This window comes from Vipera berus, assembly GCF_964194415.1.
Source record: "Vipera berus genome assembly, chromosome: 3".
In the NCBI taxonomy this organism is placed as follows: domain Eukaryota; kingdom Metazoa; phylum Chordata; class Lepidosauria; order Squamata; family Viperidae; genus Vipera; species Vipera berus.
The window spans coordinates 181,378,440-181,396,481 of NC_138204.1; the positions used below are offsets into that span (position 1 = coordinate 181,378,440).

The window sequence follows — 18,042 nt, forward strand, 5'->3', positions numbered from 1 at the left end:
ACATGGTGAAGCACGCCTTCAAGAAATGTGGCATAAGTAATGCTATGGATGGCAGTGAAGACAGTGCTTTGTATGAGGACGACAGCTGTGATAGTGATGACTGCGAACTCTGTGACAATGTATATGATGATAACCTCACACCAGCTACAGCTGAAGCTCTGTTTGGAGATACAGATGAGGAGGAGGAATCCAGTTTTGAAGGATTTTGATGCTTGTGTTTTAGCTTGGTTGCTTATTGAGTTAAGGTTTTTGTACATTTAAAATTATTGTTAATACTTTAATGTTATATATTGTTTTTGTTGAATATACTGATAATATATTGTTTTTGTTGACCCTCTTTTCCACATGCCTCAATTAAAGCAATTTTATTGTTATCTACCTGTATTTTTATTTCTGAAATTTACCGTGAGCTGCTGCATTTCCCAGCCTCGGCTTATACTCGAGTCAATAACTTTTTCCAGTTTTTTGGGGTAAAATTAGGGGTCTCGGCTTATACTCGAGTCGGCTTATACTCAAGTATATACGGCACTATGTTTCAGTAAGGACTATCTTCTTCCCTTGAGTAAAACTCTTCTTGTGAAAATTGAAATGTGTAGAATTGTGATTAAATTCCCTGAAATAATGGATCAGATTTGTAGTTGCAAAATATTTATTTTAAAGCATGGATTTGCTTTTATCAATTATTTAGGTATTCCTGTATGTATTGGTATCAGTAACAGATTAAAAAGGGGAGTAATACATGATTCTTTTTACATTCAGGTACTCTTGAGTTATAACAGGAATTGGGACTGGAATTTCCATCACTAAGTGATGTGGTCATAAAGTATAATATCCCATGACTATTGCTTAGCAATGGCAATCCTGAGAGTCCCCATTGCCACTGTTAACCAAATCCTACTAGTCATTAGGCGAGGACCCACCTAATAATCCAAGTGATTTCTGGCTTGGTCCCTCCTAGCTTGAACCTTGGTATTGTAAGGGACTGCTTCCTCTTGAACTTTCCTCACCCACCTATTTCCCACCATCGTTATCCTTTTGACTGTCCTGACAATGGCACTCCTTGGCGGCAGAGATAGAACTGGAGTTGAAATATTTATTTATTTATTTAATTGATTTTATATACTGCCCTATTCCCGAAGGACTCAGGGCGGTTTACAGGGCGAATTAAAACAATACAAATAAATACAATTAAAATAGAATTAAATTAAAACTAGCCCACAATTAAAACAAATTAAAATTTAAAATTTAAAGTTAAATTAAAACCCCCTCAGTCCTGGCCAGAAAGATCAAATAACCAAGTTTTTAGGTCCTGGCGAAACGAGTGAAGGTCCGGGGCAGTCTGAAGTTCTACCGGCAGTTCATTCCATAGGGCAGGCACGCCCACAGAGAATGCCCTCCCCCTTGGAATCACCCGCCAGCATTCCCTAACCGGCGGAACCCTAAGGAGGCCCTCCCTGTGGGAGCGCACAGGACGATGGGAGGCTGATGCTGGCAGCAGGTGCTCCCTGAGATAATCTGGACCCATGCCATTTAGGGCTTTATAGGTCATCACCAGCACCTTGAATCTCACCCGGAGGGGAACTGGAAGGCAATGCAGCTCCTGGAGAAGAGGTGTTACATGAGAGTATCGGGAAACTCCCATTACTACTCGCGCGGCTGCATTCTGCACCAGCTGAAGCCTCCGAGTGGTCCTCAAGGGCAGCCCCATGTAGAGAGCGTTGCAGTAGTCTAACTGGGAGGTCACGAGCGCATGAGTGACTGTGCGTAGGGCATCTCGGTCCAAATAGGGTCGCAACTGGCGCACCAGGCGAACCTGGGCAAAAGCCCCCCTGGTCACGGCTCCTATATGAGCTTCCAAACTGAGCCGTGAATCCAGGAGGATGCCCAAGTTACGAGCCCTATCAGAGGGGGGTAATACCTCACCCCCCATCGTTAACGATGGACAAAAATGGTTCACCCGAGATAGAGGCCCAGAGCCTTCAGATGGCTGCCACTGCCACCCCTGGACCTCTACTTCAAGCCCCATGCCATGGCCAGCCACCTAGTGCCACAGCACAAAGCCTCTGCTGCCCCCACTGCTCTGCACTCCTTAGGCCCTGTTGTCCCCAGCTGGTTGTCTTCATTCCCTATGTGAGGCAGCTGCTGGATGTGCCAGGACTTCTTTCAGAGGCTGCATCTGTGGCTCTCAAAATGGCATGCATGAGTCTCCAAATTGTATGCTGCCTTCTCATGATGCTTCTCACAACGCTTCTTGCAATGTTCCTTGCGATACTTCTGAGCCCTTAAAAAGTATTGTGAGTAACTAAGAGCCATAACTTCAGGGACCAGTTGTAAATACCATATGTTCAGTGCAAATGGTTAATGAATCATTAATTGAGGACTAGTTGTATTAAGATTCATTTCCTGTTGAAGAATGATAGATAAGGTGATGGGTATTCCCCTGGGACTAGTACAATTTTTATCAGCATCTGTTTTGACACTTTTGCAACTTTGTCAGTTATACCTTTAAATAATATTTTAGATACTTTAGGATGTACCATTAAATCCTATTCTAAGTGTGCTTAAACATTCTATATTTTTTAAAAAATGATTTAGTGTGACTAATTTTTCATCTTTAATTTCAGAAGTCAAGGAAATTCTCCTATTGAGCAAGTTGATAGAGTTCCATATGCCACAGGACTAATACTTGGTATGTTTGAAAAACTGGGATACTGAAAAATATTATATTTTGATACTACATGTAGTTATTTTTCAGTTGTTCCATTATCCTTAGCTCCTAATTAAACCAAAGAGTAATTGGGATTGATGACTGAGGAAAGGCCCCACTGGAGCAACCTTCTCAGGAATTCTGGTCAGCAGCTGAGATCCAGGAGATCATGGGGGCCATTGTCAAGAAGATAGATAGTTGGTATCCTAGCAGCATCCTCAGCTTGTCAGAACAGCCCAGTTTCATGCACATATTCCTGCAGTCTAGTTATTGCAAACCTTCTTTCCTGAACCTGGTATCACAATAGCTATACGATCTAAAACTCAGCTTGCCAGATTTCTGATAAGTCCATTTTTATCATTGCACAGCCATATCTCAGTTATGCACCCACCAGGTCCACAACCTTTATCAACACTTTATGAGCAGACAGATTATTATTGCACATAGACCTGGCATTTATCAACATCAGTTCAGTTAGAGACCAGTTGAGTCACTTGGACCCAGGATGGGGTAACTGACTTAAGAGAGAACTGTACTTACATGCAAACGAGGTGGAGTGCTATATGAATTCAATAAATTGAATGTGACATGCCGACTTATAATGGTAGTTCTGGCAGTCCCAGTTGGCATTGTTAGGCAAATCCCACAAAATCAGTGTCCTGATTACCATTTGTGATCTTCTGCCTTTGCTTTTCTGACAAGCAAAATCAATAAGGAAGCCGGCAGTGAAGGTAATAAATGGTGATCATATGATTTGGGATGCTACAATTTCATAATTACAGGCTGGTTGTCAAGAGCCTGAATTTTGGTCATGTGACTATGGGGACTTTGTAACAGCTGCAACTACAAGGACTCGTTCCTCTCGTTCGGGGCAATTAGAATAGATGCTGGACCTTAAATGAGGACTATACATATTTCAAATACATGAGTCCCAGCTGCTGCTTTCTACATCTCTCTGATGTCAATAACAACAGCAACTCTTTCTTCTCAAACACCCGTCCATGGTTGGGCACCATCCACATAGATACCTCCCACTACTAATGCAACCTCCTATGTAGCAGATTTCTGGCAAACTGTTGCTTATTTCTGAAATATTTTCAGGTTTCAAAATTTCAAAGCCCAAAATTTCTTGCATTTCACTGTCCAGCTTACTGTTTTCTTCATTCTCAGATCTTCTAACTTGTCTTTATTCAAACAGTAATTTTCTCACTCTTATTTCCTTAACGCTTCCAATGTTCTCTCTTTAACTGCACTCAAGAAAACCACTATTCTGATGGAGGAATTTAAAATATTAGATAGTTTAAAAACATAGTTTTGTTTCTTCTACTTTCTCATTCTCCAAAAAATAATATGAGGTGCCTTAGATAAAGCTGATTAAATATTGCATTATTCTCCACTACTTTTATTGGTTGCTGCATTTGAAATTTGAAAAAAAAATCAAACCTGAAGACTGAGATATGGGGGATTGGATCTCCTGAATTTTTTCTTGTTTGATGTTAGATATCATCTGCAGATATGACTCCTAGTTAAGTAAGATATAATTATTGTGCTATTGTTTCTCTGAAAATAGTTACTATTGATCTTTCAGTAATATGAAACATGGTTCACTAAAAATGGCAGAGTGCCATATAATTATTAATTCCAGTTGGAGTTCAGAACCATTTTATTTGGTCTGTTATCTAGTGAATAAGCTATAATTCAGTTTTTGGTTGTAAATACGTTTCTTACTATGGTTACAATGTTTACGGAGCTGTGCAGTAGGGATAAATATGGCATATATTTGGCTGAAGAGAAAGATATTTGCTTCTGTGTTTATTTCCTTTTTTAGGAAGTCAAGACAGAGAATTTATTCAGAAAAGAAAAGAACAATATAGGCAAGAATTAATAGAGCAAATGGCTGAGCAGCAAAGAAATAAGAGACGGTAATAGAAGACTGATGGTTAAAAATTATTTCATGATTGATTAGTAATAACACTTATTTTTATAGGTAAATTGTGATTAGTTTGAATAATGCAATATCGGATTTGGTGCAAACTATAAATTGATACCACATCATTTTAAGGCAATCCAGAATTCAGTTAGTGCAAGGCTAATGTGATGCATTTGGAGCAAGTGCATGCACAATTGCCACTAAGGGTTTAGATGCTAATAATTTTGTGTGGAAAATGGAGGAAAGGAAGGTTCCGCTCAAGAAAAACTCAGAAAAGAGGTTAATTTTGAAAAACTACAGCAGAATATATAAAATAAGCACATACACTTTGTAGATGGGTTACCCTCTTTTACTGGTATACAGTACTTCATTAGTAAACCTAAAATTTTATATTTTAACATTTTAATTGCCTATTTCTATTGAGCTGGAAACAATCATAGATAGATTACTTCAAATAGTGTGAATTCAAATGCAGTAATGTGACCATTACATAGTATTCATCAATTGCACTAATCAAGACCTACCTATGTTAGCACTTACATAAAATAATATATCCACATGATAACTTACAATTTCTTTTTCTGTCTGAATTGTATTTTAATCTTTGAATTACATATTGGAAAAGAATATTCTCTCTAAAGTATATACATAACTGCAGTGTGTAGTTTTTAAAGCAATTCATTTTGTAGATAATGTTGTATGAGCTTTCACAAATCTGATCGTAGCAGCTTTAGATATACACAGAATACATTTCTTTATAAGAGTTTTAAAATTTTCCAGTATTAAGTATAAAATAGGGTCTAATTCATGTGCTAGTTTGTGTAACTTTGCTTTATAACAAAAAGAAATTTGATTTTGTTCTAGATTTTATAAGAATGTTGTTTTAAATTGGTCAAAATTTATAGTAAAATGTGGGATGCTTTTAAAAAAAGCTACAGTAATTATAGGTTGAGATGAAGGAAATGTCCAAAATACAAACCTCATGATTGAAAAGTTCTATGGTAAGTTTTGGACATTCTCGAGTCTTCCCATTCTTTGAGATCTGTCTGCTGACATGTTTTGGAAAATGATGATGTTTTTAATTCCTTTTTATTAGTTCTAACATAAGTATCGGCCAGCTATGGATTTCTGCATTGAGGGTTTTAGTTTATTTGATAGATCTATGGCTCTCTATGGATCATTAGATGGATCTGTTGGCCTTTTTTGTGTCAGAGTACTGATTACAGTGGCTTGAGCAGATGAAGCTATTGTGTTCCCAATGGGCTTGAATCTGAAAGATCTGGATTATTATCTTGAATTATCTTAGATAAATAAAATATCTCAAGCTAACGTGTATTAATCCTCAGTGAAAGTGTGTTTCTCCCTCTTTATTTTAATAGGGAAAAGGAGCTTGAACTCTCTGTTGCTCCATCGGGAATTGTAGACCCTGAGAAAAAGGTGAATTAATTATTCAGTTTTTTTCCAAGTCTAAACAACTGATTTAAAGTCTGTATGAGAGTGTATGAGCGCCCTATTTTAAATACCTACCTAGATTGCTCCGTCTCATATTAGAAGATTAACAGGACTGCTTAACCACAACTTTCTATTCTGATCATGTTATGGAGGGATTGTTATTCAAAGAAGATATTTCTATCTAGCAATTCAAATTCTAGTCAGTTGGGAATGGAAATAAATTGCAATAGAAGTGGATTTCTATAATTCAGCAATATAAGAAGGTAATAAGATTTTTTTTCTTTACCAAGCAACAGACAAGGTTTAAATCAACCTCAATATAACTTTAAAAGTTTGCACAAGGCCCACAGTATATGTTAATGACTCCTTAAAATAGCTCAATCTTTTCTGGGACTGTCACTTTACACAACTGTAAAGTGACCCCTCCCCCCCAAAAAAAAAGAAAAAGAAAAAAAGATATATTTGGTTCAAGGAGTTGCAGGTTGGTTCTTTGTGTACATTCACAGGCATCTGAGTCACTTTTTGTTTCAGAATCGAAAGGAATTTTTATGGAAAATTACTGTTTTTAACATTGTAAATGAAGCTTATGGTCTGCACTGTTTAAAGTTATATATCAGATGGGCATATTTTTCAGCTAGAGGTCACACTTATTTTTATTTTATTTTTTAAAATTAGGATTCTGAGGGCTGAAGGAGATATGAGAATGGCAACAGTGATGTTACTGGATGGCATGCGCTTAAGCATTTGGGATTTTGGAGAAGGGTTGAGAGAGATTTAAGGCATGATTTGTGCATTAAGCCAATAAAACTTACAAAGGCAATATATTTTTAGGCTCTAGAAATGTTGTAGAAGTGAGCAGTTCATGAAAAGACACCCATAAACTCCCCTGAGCTGGAACTGGTCTGTAAGGGAGAATTGGCTAAAATTCCTCTGAGCCAATGTGCAGGAAATATTGGAAATATTTAGTGGCAGGTATTATTGCTTAAAGGGGGCAGATGAGTTACTGAAAGCAAAGGATCATGTACTTTTGCCACATGAAAATATGTAGCTTCGGATCAATGTCTTCAAATAAATGAACCGATATAATGCTTTTGACTCATTTGTTTAATTAACCAGTGGAACAGGTTGCCTTCAGAAGTTGTAGGGGCTTCATCACTGGAGGTTCTTAAGAAAAGACTGGACAGCCATCTATCTGAAATGGTATAGGGTCTCCTGCTTGAGCAAGGGGTTGGACTAGATCCCCAACTCCCGGTCCATGGACCAGTACTGGGCCACGGCATGCCAGCAACTGGTCCGCACAAACAAGCAAAGCCCCATCCATGGGATCCAGGCAGCATACAAAACCACACACCCTCTGGTTCACGGAAAAACCTCTCTCCACAGAACCGGTCCCTGGTACCCAAAAGATTGGGGACCTCTGGACTAGAAGACCTCCAATGTCCCTTCCAGCTCTATTCTCTAGTCTGATTGAATTGAGTTTTTTATAGTTTTAGGACTTGTGTCGAAAACAATCATGTTTTAGGTCATATTTATGCAGAAATACTGAACGTTCAAAAGTGTTCACAAAGCTATAGCCATCACTGTATGTAAATTGTAGTATTTTTGATATTTAGTTTCTGTTTCCTCATCCCACCCAATCCATGTCTGCTATAAGCTTGTTGTTTGGTAAAATATTATATATATAAATGTCATAGATTCTGACTAGATGGTGCTCTGTTACATCATTAATAGTGTCATTGTGTAATGGAATCTATTTTTTAAAGAAAGAATAAGCTATATTGCCTTATCAAAAATAGCTATAATCTTCAGGTATATTAATTTGATGATTATTGGCAAATGGATTATTGAACTGTGGGTCACGATAATCTTCTGGAAATACCCTTGTTCTCAGTGATATGTATCCACAAGAGGTAGATCATATGACTATCTTGGTACATTGGATGCAGTATAGTTACTTTGGAAAATGTATGGTGGGACAATCTCTCAAAATAAGCTATAACAGAAGAACAAATGAATGTAGGTATAGCTAATATCTTAAGGAAAAAAATGCATTAATAATGAATTAGTTTTCTGAAAGCTGATAATTTACATAATTTAAGCACATGCTACCTACTTGGGTACTTTCCTTATTTAAAAATATGGTCTGGTTAAATAAAGACTACTTAAGAAAATTGAAATCATTTTTAAAATTTATTTCTCAACTGAGATTTAGAGAATTACCATTGTTTTAATATACATAGATACAGTCCAGTGAAATAAGGATACCATAACATAGAGGAAGCATTTGTTACGTATTTAATTAAAGAGTTTGAAAGTACCAATGTATTTATGTTTGTCTTTTGAGTTATTCCATTCTATTTCCTAAATTTTACCAACTCCAACTTTTGAACTTACAGTATACATGTCTAACTCAGAAATAAATCTGACTAAATTCAGTAGAACTCAATCCAGATAATACGTTACATAAGACTGTATTCTGAATTGGCAAAATGGGAAACAAAGGGTGCTTTTAAAAATGTTCTTCAATTCTAACCAAAATAACTTTTAAGACACTCCATTAAATAAGTGTTTTTATAGTATTGAAACCAACTATGCAACCTTATAAATGTGTAACAACTTGAATGTAACAATTTGTATGTGTTCTGTAGAGTTCTATAGTTGTGTACTAACAGTATTGTACATATATTGTATAGTGTATATGCATTATTGTATACAGCCTAATCTTTTTTTCTTTGTACATAATTCCTCTTTTGAAGTATGTTTTTAAAGCCTAGCATCCAGTCTTTTTTTGCTGTGCTCTGTTCCTTATAAACGCCAAATGCTATTCATAACAAGTATTTTGCAACCTGATAATGTGCATTGGAAGCTAAGGCCCTCCAGACTGAGAAGAGGCTTCTGCTCATTAAGGTGACACCCTTGTGCTTTCAGCAGAAAAAGAAAAGCCAGTTATCTTTTTTTGCTTGTGCCAATATTTTAGTTGAAAGGAGGAATAGAAGATGATGGCAAATGGGGAATAATTTTGTTACCATGCAGGATTACTTTGATTGGGTAAGAAGACAAGGTGGACGCACTTTTTACATCTAGGTGTCACATTAGGTTTTGCATATCTCGTCGTTAGATGCTTTCTTCCACTAAAGAGAAAATGCAATATTGGGTACTTACCACGAAAGCTCCTTTTGATTTGTTATGATGGAGGTATTTTAATCACATTCTAGTCAGATTAGCTGACTTTACAGTATATGCCAACAATGTTCCACTGCTTAGTTTTTTTTATACAAACTAATATACTACACAGGTTGCATTTTATTATGTCATTTTATTTGTCTGAAACTTACCCACCAGGGAGGAGGAGGAATCATATAACATAGAATCCTGCATTGAAAGTTCTGTATTTTCCCTCTGAGTAGTATGATGAGATTACTTATGGTGGCTGCAAGTAGAATGAGACTTCATGGTTAGTGTTCATGCAACCTTAATGTTCCTAGACCTGAAACAATTTGGGTAACTTAAGAAACTAAGCAATAAATAAATCAACTTTCTTTCGTAGCCCAACAGACTAATGGGATTAAAGACACATATATCAGAGGAGAAAATACCACCTGAAAGGCCAAGACCAGCTTTCCATACTCCTTCTCCTGGAATTACTTCTATATCTGCACCTCCTGTGTCGCCAGTGAATGAAAATTTCCATAGAGGCTTGTCCAGTGCTCTTGGAGAAGTGTTGGCTCCCAGGTGATTTTCAGTAGTGTTCGCTTTAAAATTGGGTAATGGTTAGAAATGGGAATGGGTTTTGCCCAGAAACCTCATCTTCACATTGCTGCTTTTTGGTGACTAATTAACGGAAGAGGTTTTTGGTTAATCCTACTTTTTCAATATATGCAGATTGAGAAGATATAATTAACTAGGGTTAGAAAAACATTAATTTCTCAAAACATGTGGACCCTTTTTGAAGAAGATGATTTCTGCATGCTTGACACTAGGAATGAAGCAGTGTTAAAAGGACAAAATGTCTAGGAACCTGGGCATTGAGTTAGATTTGTGTATTTGAAGTGGACCATTCCATTAAACCCATATAGAAAAATGAGTAATGGTTTCCTTTGTAGGCAATGCTTTCAAAGAAAAAAATGGGAGAAAGTGGTATTCTGTCTGTCTTTTAATGTGAAGTTGTGATTTGGGTAACCATCAACAGGTTTAAATTAGGGTTTCCATATGTTCATTTTATAAATCTCATGTATTTTACATTAAATTTAGTTGACTACAGATCACTTTCTTGTAGATTTTGTTCTAGATTGGATTGCACTACATTGATTTGGATTGCTTCATGCCAAAGAAATGAATGTCTCTTACACACATTTTCTTGGAATCTCATGCCATAAATAAATATCAAAGGTTAGATTAGAGTGGAACAAGCTGTTTCAAATAGCACTTCAGTTTAATATCTTCTTGCAATAATTTATTCAATCTCTAACTTATTGAGATGAGTCTTATATGTGTAATACAATTTTGGGATAAATGATATGAATAAGTAAATGCTTTAAATTCCATTTCATAAGCTAAACATCCAGTGCATGTCATTTAAAGTTTTAAGAATAGAATATATTCTTTTTCTCAAGGATACTTACATCTTCATACATCTGAAAATGATAGCATACAAATGTCTAGGACATTTTTGGACATTTACCAGATTATTAGGATTTGCAAGAAAAAATATTTCAGATTAAAACATCTCCCCGTGTAATTTCAAGAAATGTGTGAAACTTTTTTCTATAGTATTTGTTTCTATAGTATTTTGTCATTTACAGTATAAGTTATAGCAATTGTAATTTTCCTATATTTCATTAAAATTATAATTGTAAAATCTGCCTACTTCGTCTTCCATCTGTTTTTCGAATTTCCAGAATAGTTCTGGTGTATGTAACTACACTATTCTTTTCCCCACATTTTTCACTTAAATGTTTATGTTCTAACATTGCCTTTTTTCATATGTACTTCTCAAGGGTTTAAGCATCTGCATTTTCCTTGATTAATTTCAAAAACATCTCTATTTTTGAATATGGCTATTTGATCCATTAATAATTATTGGAAATATTTTTATTTGTTCCAGGAGGTCAGTTATTACTTAATTTTATTGAAAAATAGCTGCTGCTTAATCAAGTGCTTGATCTTTTGTATTATTTCTCTTAATAACTTCCTGCCCCAGACAGAAGCACAACTAAGTTAGTAGAGTAAATTGGACAAAGTGATCCTAGCCATGCTTCTATTTTCTCTTCTAACAGTAATGACAAATCTGGAAAAATCCCCAACACCAATTTATTTGTTCAGGGATAGTGCAACCTCAACTAGAGCTAACTGGAACTGATGTTTTTGAATGAGCTGTACCATTTTAAAAAGTTGCCTCATCTTTTTTTGTCTAGAATTGCCCCCGTTCCACCACCTCCACCACCAATTTTGACTGATAATTATAGAACTCCATATGATGATGCCTACTACTTCTATGGCACCAGAAATCCTTTGGATCCCAGCCTCGCATATTGTAAGTTTTATTTTATTATATTCTTTAGAGTAATAAGATATAGCTTGTCTTTCATGGATAAATGTTACTGAATTGAGGGATGGTGATGAATTACAGAAATATAGAAATGCAAGTTGGGTACGAAAATTCCCAAGCAGTGCTTAAAGGTAAAGGTTCCCCCGCACATGCGTGCTAGTCATTTCCGACTCTAGGGGCCGGTGCTCATCTCCATTTCAAAGCCGGAGAGCCAGTGCTTGTCCAAGGACATCTCTGTGGTCATGTGGCCGGCATGACTAGACGCCAGAGGCGCACGGAATGCTGTTACCTTCCCACCGTAGTGGTCCCTATTTTTCTACTTGCATTTTTACGTGCTTTCGAACTGCTAGGTTGGCAGAAGCTGGGACGAGTAACAGGCGCTCACTCTGTTACGCAGCACTCGGGATTCGACCCGCCAAACTGCCGACCTTCTGATTGACAAGCTCAGCATCCTAACCCACTGAGCCACCGCATCCCTTACCTCATCTCAAATTTTGTAGCGGTTTTGATGATAATTCTTTCAGCTTTCTCTTTTACCCTCTTTCTTCCCACCCCATCAAAAGTAAATAGGAGAAGAAAAACAGCTGTTTTAAGCTGCTCCTCTATTTAAAATTATTTCTGCCAGTGTGCCTTGTGGGAAGTATATATTTTTTTCTTCTGATTGATTTTACCTGGAGGAATTAAAAAATAATATAGGGAGTCCTTGGGTTATGATGGCAACCGGGACCAGGATTGCTGTCACTAAGTTGTAAAGTGTGACATTGTCACTGCATTACTTAGCTAACAATCATAATTCCAATTAGCTAACAATCGTAATCCTAACGTAACCTCAGGACGCACAGGTTGTTAAGCAGGAAGTGGCAGAAGTCCCAGATAATGAGCATGAGTGCAGTCAGGGAGGCAGGGGAAGGGCTTGCGGTGGCTGTGTTTGGGTTTTAGAGACCTTCAGCTACTCTTTGTATGGCACATTTTAATCCCCATATATGTATTTTTGTAATCTGCCAATATCCATTTGGACCTGTGCTTAGAATCGTACACATTACTGGAGATATGTTTTTAATAGTAAAGAGTGCAAGATAATAAGAACTTCAGATGTCTCTGTTACAGTGGTGTTTATGATGCAGTCTGGAATTGTACTGGCTCTTCTAATAGCTCATAGTGTTGACTCATGTTTTTCTTGTCAGTGACCACACCCAAGTCCTTCTCTGACATAGTGCTTCTAAATCCCATATCCCTCATTTCGTATGGATGCCCTACCTTTTTCCTCTTTAAATGTAACACCTTTTATTTCTCCTTGTGGAAAGATTTCTTGTTCCTCTTAATCCAGTATTCCAATTTGTCTAAATTAGATTTCAATCTCATTCTGTTTTGAGGGATGTTGAATAGTAGTTTCTAGTCTTGTGTCATCTGCAGATTTGATAAGCAACTCATTAGTGTTGCTATATAGGCTATTAATTACAATATTGAATAATACTGAAACCAAGACCAGATCCCTACAGGACCACCTTGGATATAGAGCCATTAATGCTAACACTCTTACAACCATTTGTTCAGTGACTAAAGTTACAATGGTCCTGAATAAAGGGGTGTATGATCCCTCCCTCCCCCCTATGGTCACAAGATCAAAATTCAGGTAGTTGAGAGTCCACAGGCACTTATGATCACAGGGTATTTCATATTCTCCCATCTCTGCCCCTGCTGATTTCTGTTCTGCCACCCTGGCTGCTGGGTGGAGCTGGATCTGGGCTTTGGCTGTAAAAAAATAAAAATGAAGCCAAAAGCAACCCCAGAGCTGTGATGCTCCAAAATGCTCATTTGTGTCACACTCCTGGACCAAGTTGGACCATGCTTTAGCTGCAGACAAAAAACCCCCAAACAGCCACAGTATCAAAATGCCTCTTTGTGCTGCAAAAAAAAAAGAGTTATAGGAGTGTGCAAAGAGCATTTTGTGGAGCAGTGGGCTAATGCCTCCTTAAGTAACACCAGCTGCCTGCAATTAGTGCAGGTTCGAGTCCCACCAGGCTCAAGGTTGACTCAGCCTTCCATCCTTCCGAGGTAGGTAAAATGAGGACCCAGATTGTTGGGGGCAATTAAGCTGACTTTGTAATAATGCCGCTTGGGGGGTGTATGAAAGCCCTAATAAGCAGGCATATACATAGAATGAAGGCTACTGCTAAGCTTGTAAGCCGCCCTGAGTCTTCGGAGAAGGGCGGGATATAAATGGAATTAAAATAAAAATAAAAAAAATAAATTTTGGCATGCTGAAGCTCTGGTGCTGCTTTTGACTTGAGTGTGTTGCAAAAGAGCCTTTGGTTCACTATGGCTTTGGGTTTTTTATTGTTTTGTTTTTTACAGCCAAAGCCCAACCCCAGCCTGGTTGGCAGCCATTCCAGGCATGACTCATCAACAGCAGGAACAAGAAGATGCCAAAGATGATATTTATTATTTCAGACTATGTATATTATGTTTTTCTATACATCTGAGATTTACATTTTGAATATCTTTGCTATTTTAGATGGTGCAGGCACAGTGGGGACACAGCCTTCATCTGCACCACCACCCCTTGATACTACTCAAAAACCTCTTCTGCCCAAGTAGGTACAAAAAAGTACAAAGTAAACAATAGTTTATATAGTTTATTTATTTCTAGATGTGAATACAGTTTTGAAATGATTGCTAGCTTTCAGAACTTAACATAATATATAAAGCTGACCACTTTTGTAGCTGACAAGATTACACAGGAAAATTATGAAAACATCACTTAAAATACACTTTGTTTAAATCATTTTGATGCAGCAATAAAATTGGAGCAAGCATTGCAAGTATTAGACCAAAAGGTTTGGGAGTATTTGCTGAGGAAAAACCAAAACCCACAAGAGAGGCTACCTTAACGTATCAGCAAGAATTACAGCAACAGGTATGAAGCTGAAATCTGTGCAGAAATTATTTTTTATTTTGAATTGAGGTATTAATTTTTAAAGAAACTTTCATCAGAGCAAACAATATTTTCTGGTAAGTAATTTCTCATGGGTAAGCCAATTGATCTTTATATATTCTACTAAGATATTAATTTAAAATATTTACCTCAATTTCTTATTAATATTACCCATTTGTGCTGCAGAACATGAAATATACTTAGATATTGTATTCATACACTTTGAATTTCTAGATAAATATTTACATCAGTGCAATTAAAACAGACAGCTTAATCCAGGCTACCTTGAGTACATTGCCAAAATAGAGACCCTTCTGTTTTCCATCTCTCTTCTTCCCCCTCTTGTCCACCCCTTTTGTTCTCTGTGTACATGGAAGTATTATGCAGGATGATAAAATTTCAAGGGACCAGAATGGTACAGTGGTGCTTAAGAGTTTGTGACAATTTGGACCTTCAGTATTTCCTGCACCAATATGACCTAAAACACAATCTGTTTTCCACATGTTCCGAAAGTAGATAAAGAGAACCCAATTAAACAAATGAGTCAAAACCATTATACTTATATATTTATTGAGGAAAATGATCCCTGACCCTACATCTATAATGTTTTTTAAACAAAAGGGGGGAAAGCACAATTTGCTAATATGGTTTATTATATAAATATTCTTTAACGTTCTATTTCCAACTTTAAAATATTATTTACACCATTATTACAACATCCAACTCTTACAATATTACAAAATGTGAACATTGAAAATAGCTTTCCAAAAATGCCATGTGATTTGTTAATAAGTGTAAATATGTTACGGTTATTATTTTTAGTGCTGGTCTATGTATTCCTGATTATTTTATACACCAATGAAAGAACAGAACATTTTTGTTTAATCTAATTTCTTATGATATATCATGATAGGACAGTATATGTCAATATTGTTCAAATTCAGTATTTGTTAAAAATAATTGCTGTTTTATGCATATTTTATGTAGATAAGGGAAAGAGAAGAACGTCGTAGGCAAGAAAAGGAAGAAAAAGAACGCTATGAAGCTAAATTAGAAGCTGAAATGAGAAATTACAACCCTTGGGGGAAAGGAGGGGGCGGAGCTCCTCTCAGAGACAAAAAGGGAAATCTTATAAGTATGTTTGAAAATCTAATTGCCTTCCTTTTAGTTCTTTAGACTTGTAGCTTTTATATGTACTCTCTACTAAAGGACATCTTGATACACAAGTAAAATGGATGTACTACAGCGAATTTACAGCATAGAAGGATTTTTTTCTAGTTAAATAGTGTGGTTGAAAAATATTTGGTTTTGCTTCAACAAGGACTATTTTTATAACAGGATTTTTAAAAAGTTAATTTGGCAGAATTGCATTGTTGGAGCAAGAAGGGGAATCATGTGATATCTTAAACATCTGTACCAAGAAATTTTTTTGTAGACTTTTATATATTCTCAAAAAAGAGACAATTGAATTGCAGTATCCTTGTAAAGTTGAAGGATCATTTCTTAATACATATTTTCCTGTGTAGAAGTTCTGGCTTTTCAAAATAAATAACAACTCAGTTAATGCTAACTTTTATCCAAAGAGGTTGTAGATGTCCTTTTGGAGCATGTGTACACGCAATAGAGATTTTAATTTGTATAATATTTTAGTAATAATTTAATTGGAATTATAAAAGTACATTGAATGTTTAACAACATTAGACTAGAGGCATTGCTTCTTTTCACTGATTGCTACCTCAGCAGAATTCTGTTCATTGTGCTTAAGTTGGGAGGAAGGAGTAAAAACCAGCTTTATTAATTCTTTTTTTTCCTGCACTTTCCACATTTGAAATACTATATTTGAAGTAGATTATCCAAAAGAATAGAAAAATACAGGAGATTAACTAGAATTTATTTCTCTTCATTCTTTGAAAATGCTGTTGAATTAAAAGCATTCTTTAAAGAGAAGACACCACTCTCTTCACAAGAAGAGATGGTAAATTCAATTCTTCATATATAAAGTTTTAAAATTCCTAAGTTTTAAAGTAAATATTGCATTAATCCTTTAACACTATTAGGTAAAACTAAAATGTAATAACAAAATTGAAATAAGAGTACTACAGATTGAGTGACCTGAACTCTTATAGCTAAACTGGATGATAATATATTTAATTTTAAAAAGTTTTTTAAAAAAATACTTGACTTATAGTAGAGCTTGAAATAAGAATATTGTACACAACACACATAATTCTGTCTTTGAGGCCCTTGTGCATCCTTTTAACTGTAATTCTGAAATAATATTTCTTGAAACTGTTATAAACATGCCACGTTGGAATAAAATATTATAAATGGCTGTTTCCCCTTTTCTTCAGCGGACTTGAATATGATGCACAAGCAAAATGAAGATGCATACCATAATCCAGAGGCACAAGTATATGAAGATAAAAGAGCTATAGTATCTGTTGACCTAAGTTTGGCCTCACCAAGACTTGAAAATACAGATGAATCTACAAATAAAACAGCAGGTTTAAATACTAATATATTTTCAGTTGCATTCATCTTGTGTCATTGGTCAAAATTATTGTTCATTCTTCCTATGCTGTACTTTCCACTGAAGACAACCCCATATATGTTTTTCAATCTTCTTAAAGCATTTGAAGTTAAGTAGAATTAGACCTATATTATTACATTAATGAAAGTTGTTACATCCCTGTTAACTTCTGATGTACATCAAAACGGACTTTGTGCACCCCCTGAGCAGGAGATTGGACTAGATGACTGCAAAAATGACAAGCAACATCAAGAAGCTTTTGAGCAGTTATATAGATGGAAGACAAACACCTAAAATAGGAAAAAAAATCAAAGTGGGAATCTGTTCAACTGGAAGATTGAGTAATATGTTCATAAATTACAAAAAAAAATCCAGTTTGGTGGGATATTATAACTTCCACCATATTGCCTTATTTGAAAACAAACCATTAAAAAAATTCAACCTGCTAGGGTCATATATGTGATTCTTCTTCAGGATTGCTTTCGGACATGCTCCTTTTCTTTCATGGTTTTTAAACATCTTTTTTACCGGTGGTCCCCAACCTTTGCGTCTTGGCAGTCCATTGGGGGGAGAGGGGAAGTGGGATGCATGATGCACTGACTGCAAGTTGAGCTATTTGCATGTGCGTGTGCACTAGCACACCGCTTGTACAAGTCAAGCAGTGTGCACATGTACGCCAGCATGTGGCCCACTTACAAATAGGCCACAGTCCAGTAGTGGGCCATGACCCGGGGATTGGGGACCCCTGTTTTACACGACTTTCATTTTAGCAGACTGGACTCAGCTTCAGCCTTTGTATGATTTGGGGTGAAGAAATGGAAATTACTGCTTTTTAAAGTATGTTGCACTCTTGCTTTTGAAGAGGAAAAAGTGGATATTATGAAAGTTGAGGAAGTTTGATTATTTTGATGTACATGATTGCAATCAATACATAATCTTT

At 36.2% G+C, this 18,042-nt stretch overlaps 1 protein-coding gene across 6 annotated transcripts in view; it reads left to right on the forward strand.

The window, feature by feature from the left end:
• CSPP1 (centrosome and spindle pole associated protein 1) overlaps nt 1-18,042 on the forward strand; it is a 65,750-nt gene that overhangs the window by 24,981 nt on the left and 22,727 nt on the right. For all 6 annotated transcript variants that reach the window (XR_014026180.1, XM_081325825.1, XM_081325824.1 and 3 more), the window contains 9 exons: nt 2,625-2,689; nt 4,536-4,629; nt 6,017-6,074; nt 9,637-9,821; nt 11,504-11,622; nt 14,153-14,231; nt 14,434-14,554; nt 15,560-15,707; nt 16,924-17,076. Coding sequence is in view for 5 of the 6 variants with exons in the window: in XM_081325825.1 (XP_081181951.1) it covers nt 2,625-2,689; nt 4,536-4,629; nt 6,017-6,074; nt 9,637-9,821; nt 11,504-11,622; nt 14,153-14,231; nt 14,434-14,554; nt 15,560-15,707; nt 16,924-17,076 (1,022 nt within the window). In the remaining variant the exon portion in view is untranslated. The remainder of the gene's footprint in view (nt 1-2,624; nt 2,690-4,535; nt 4,630-6,016; nt 6,075-9,636; nt 9,822-11,503; nt 11,623-14,152; nt 14,232-14,433; nt 14,555-15,559; nt 15,708-16,923; nt 17,077-18,042) is intronic.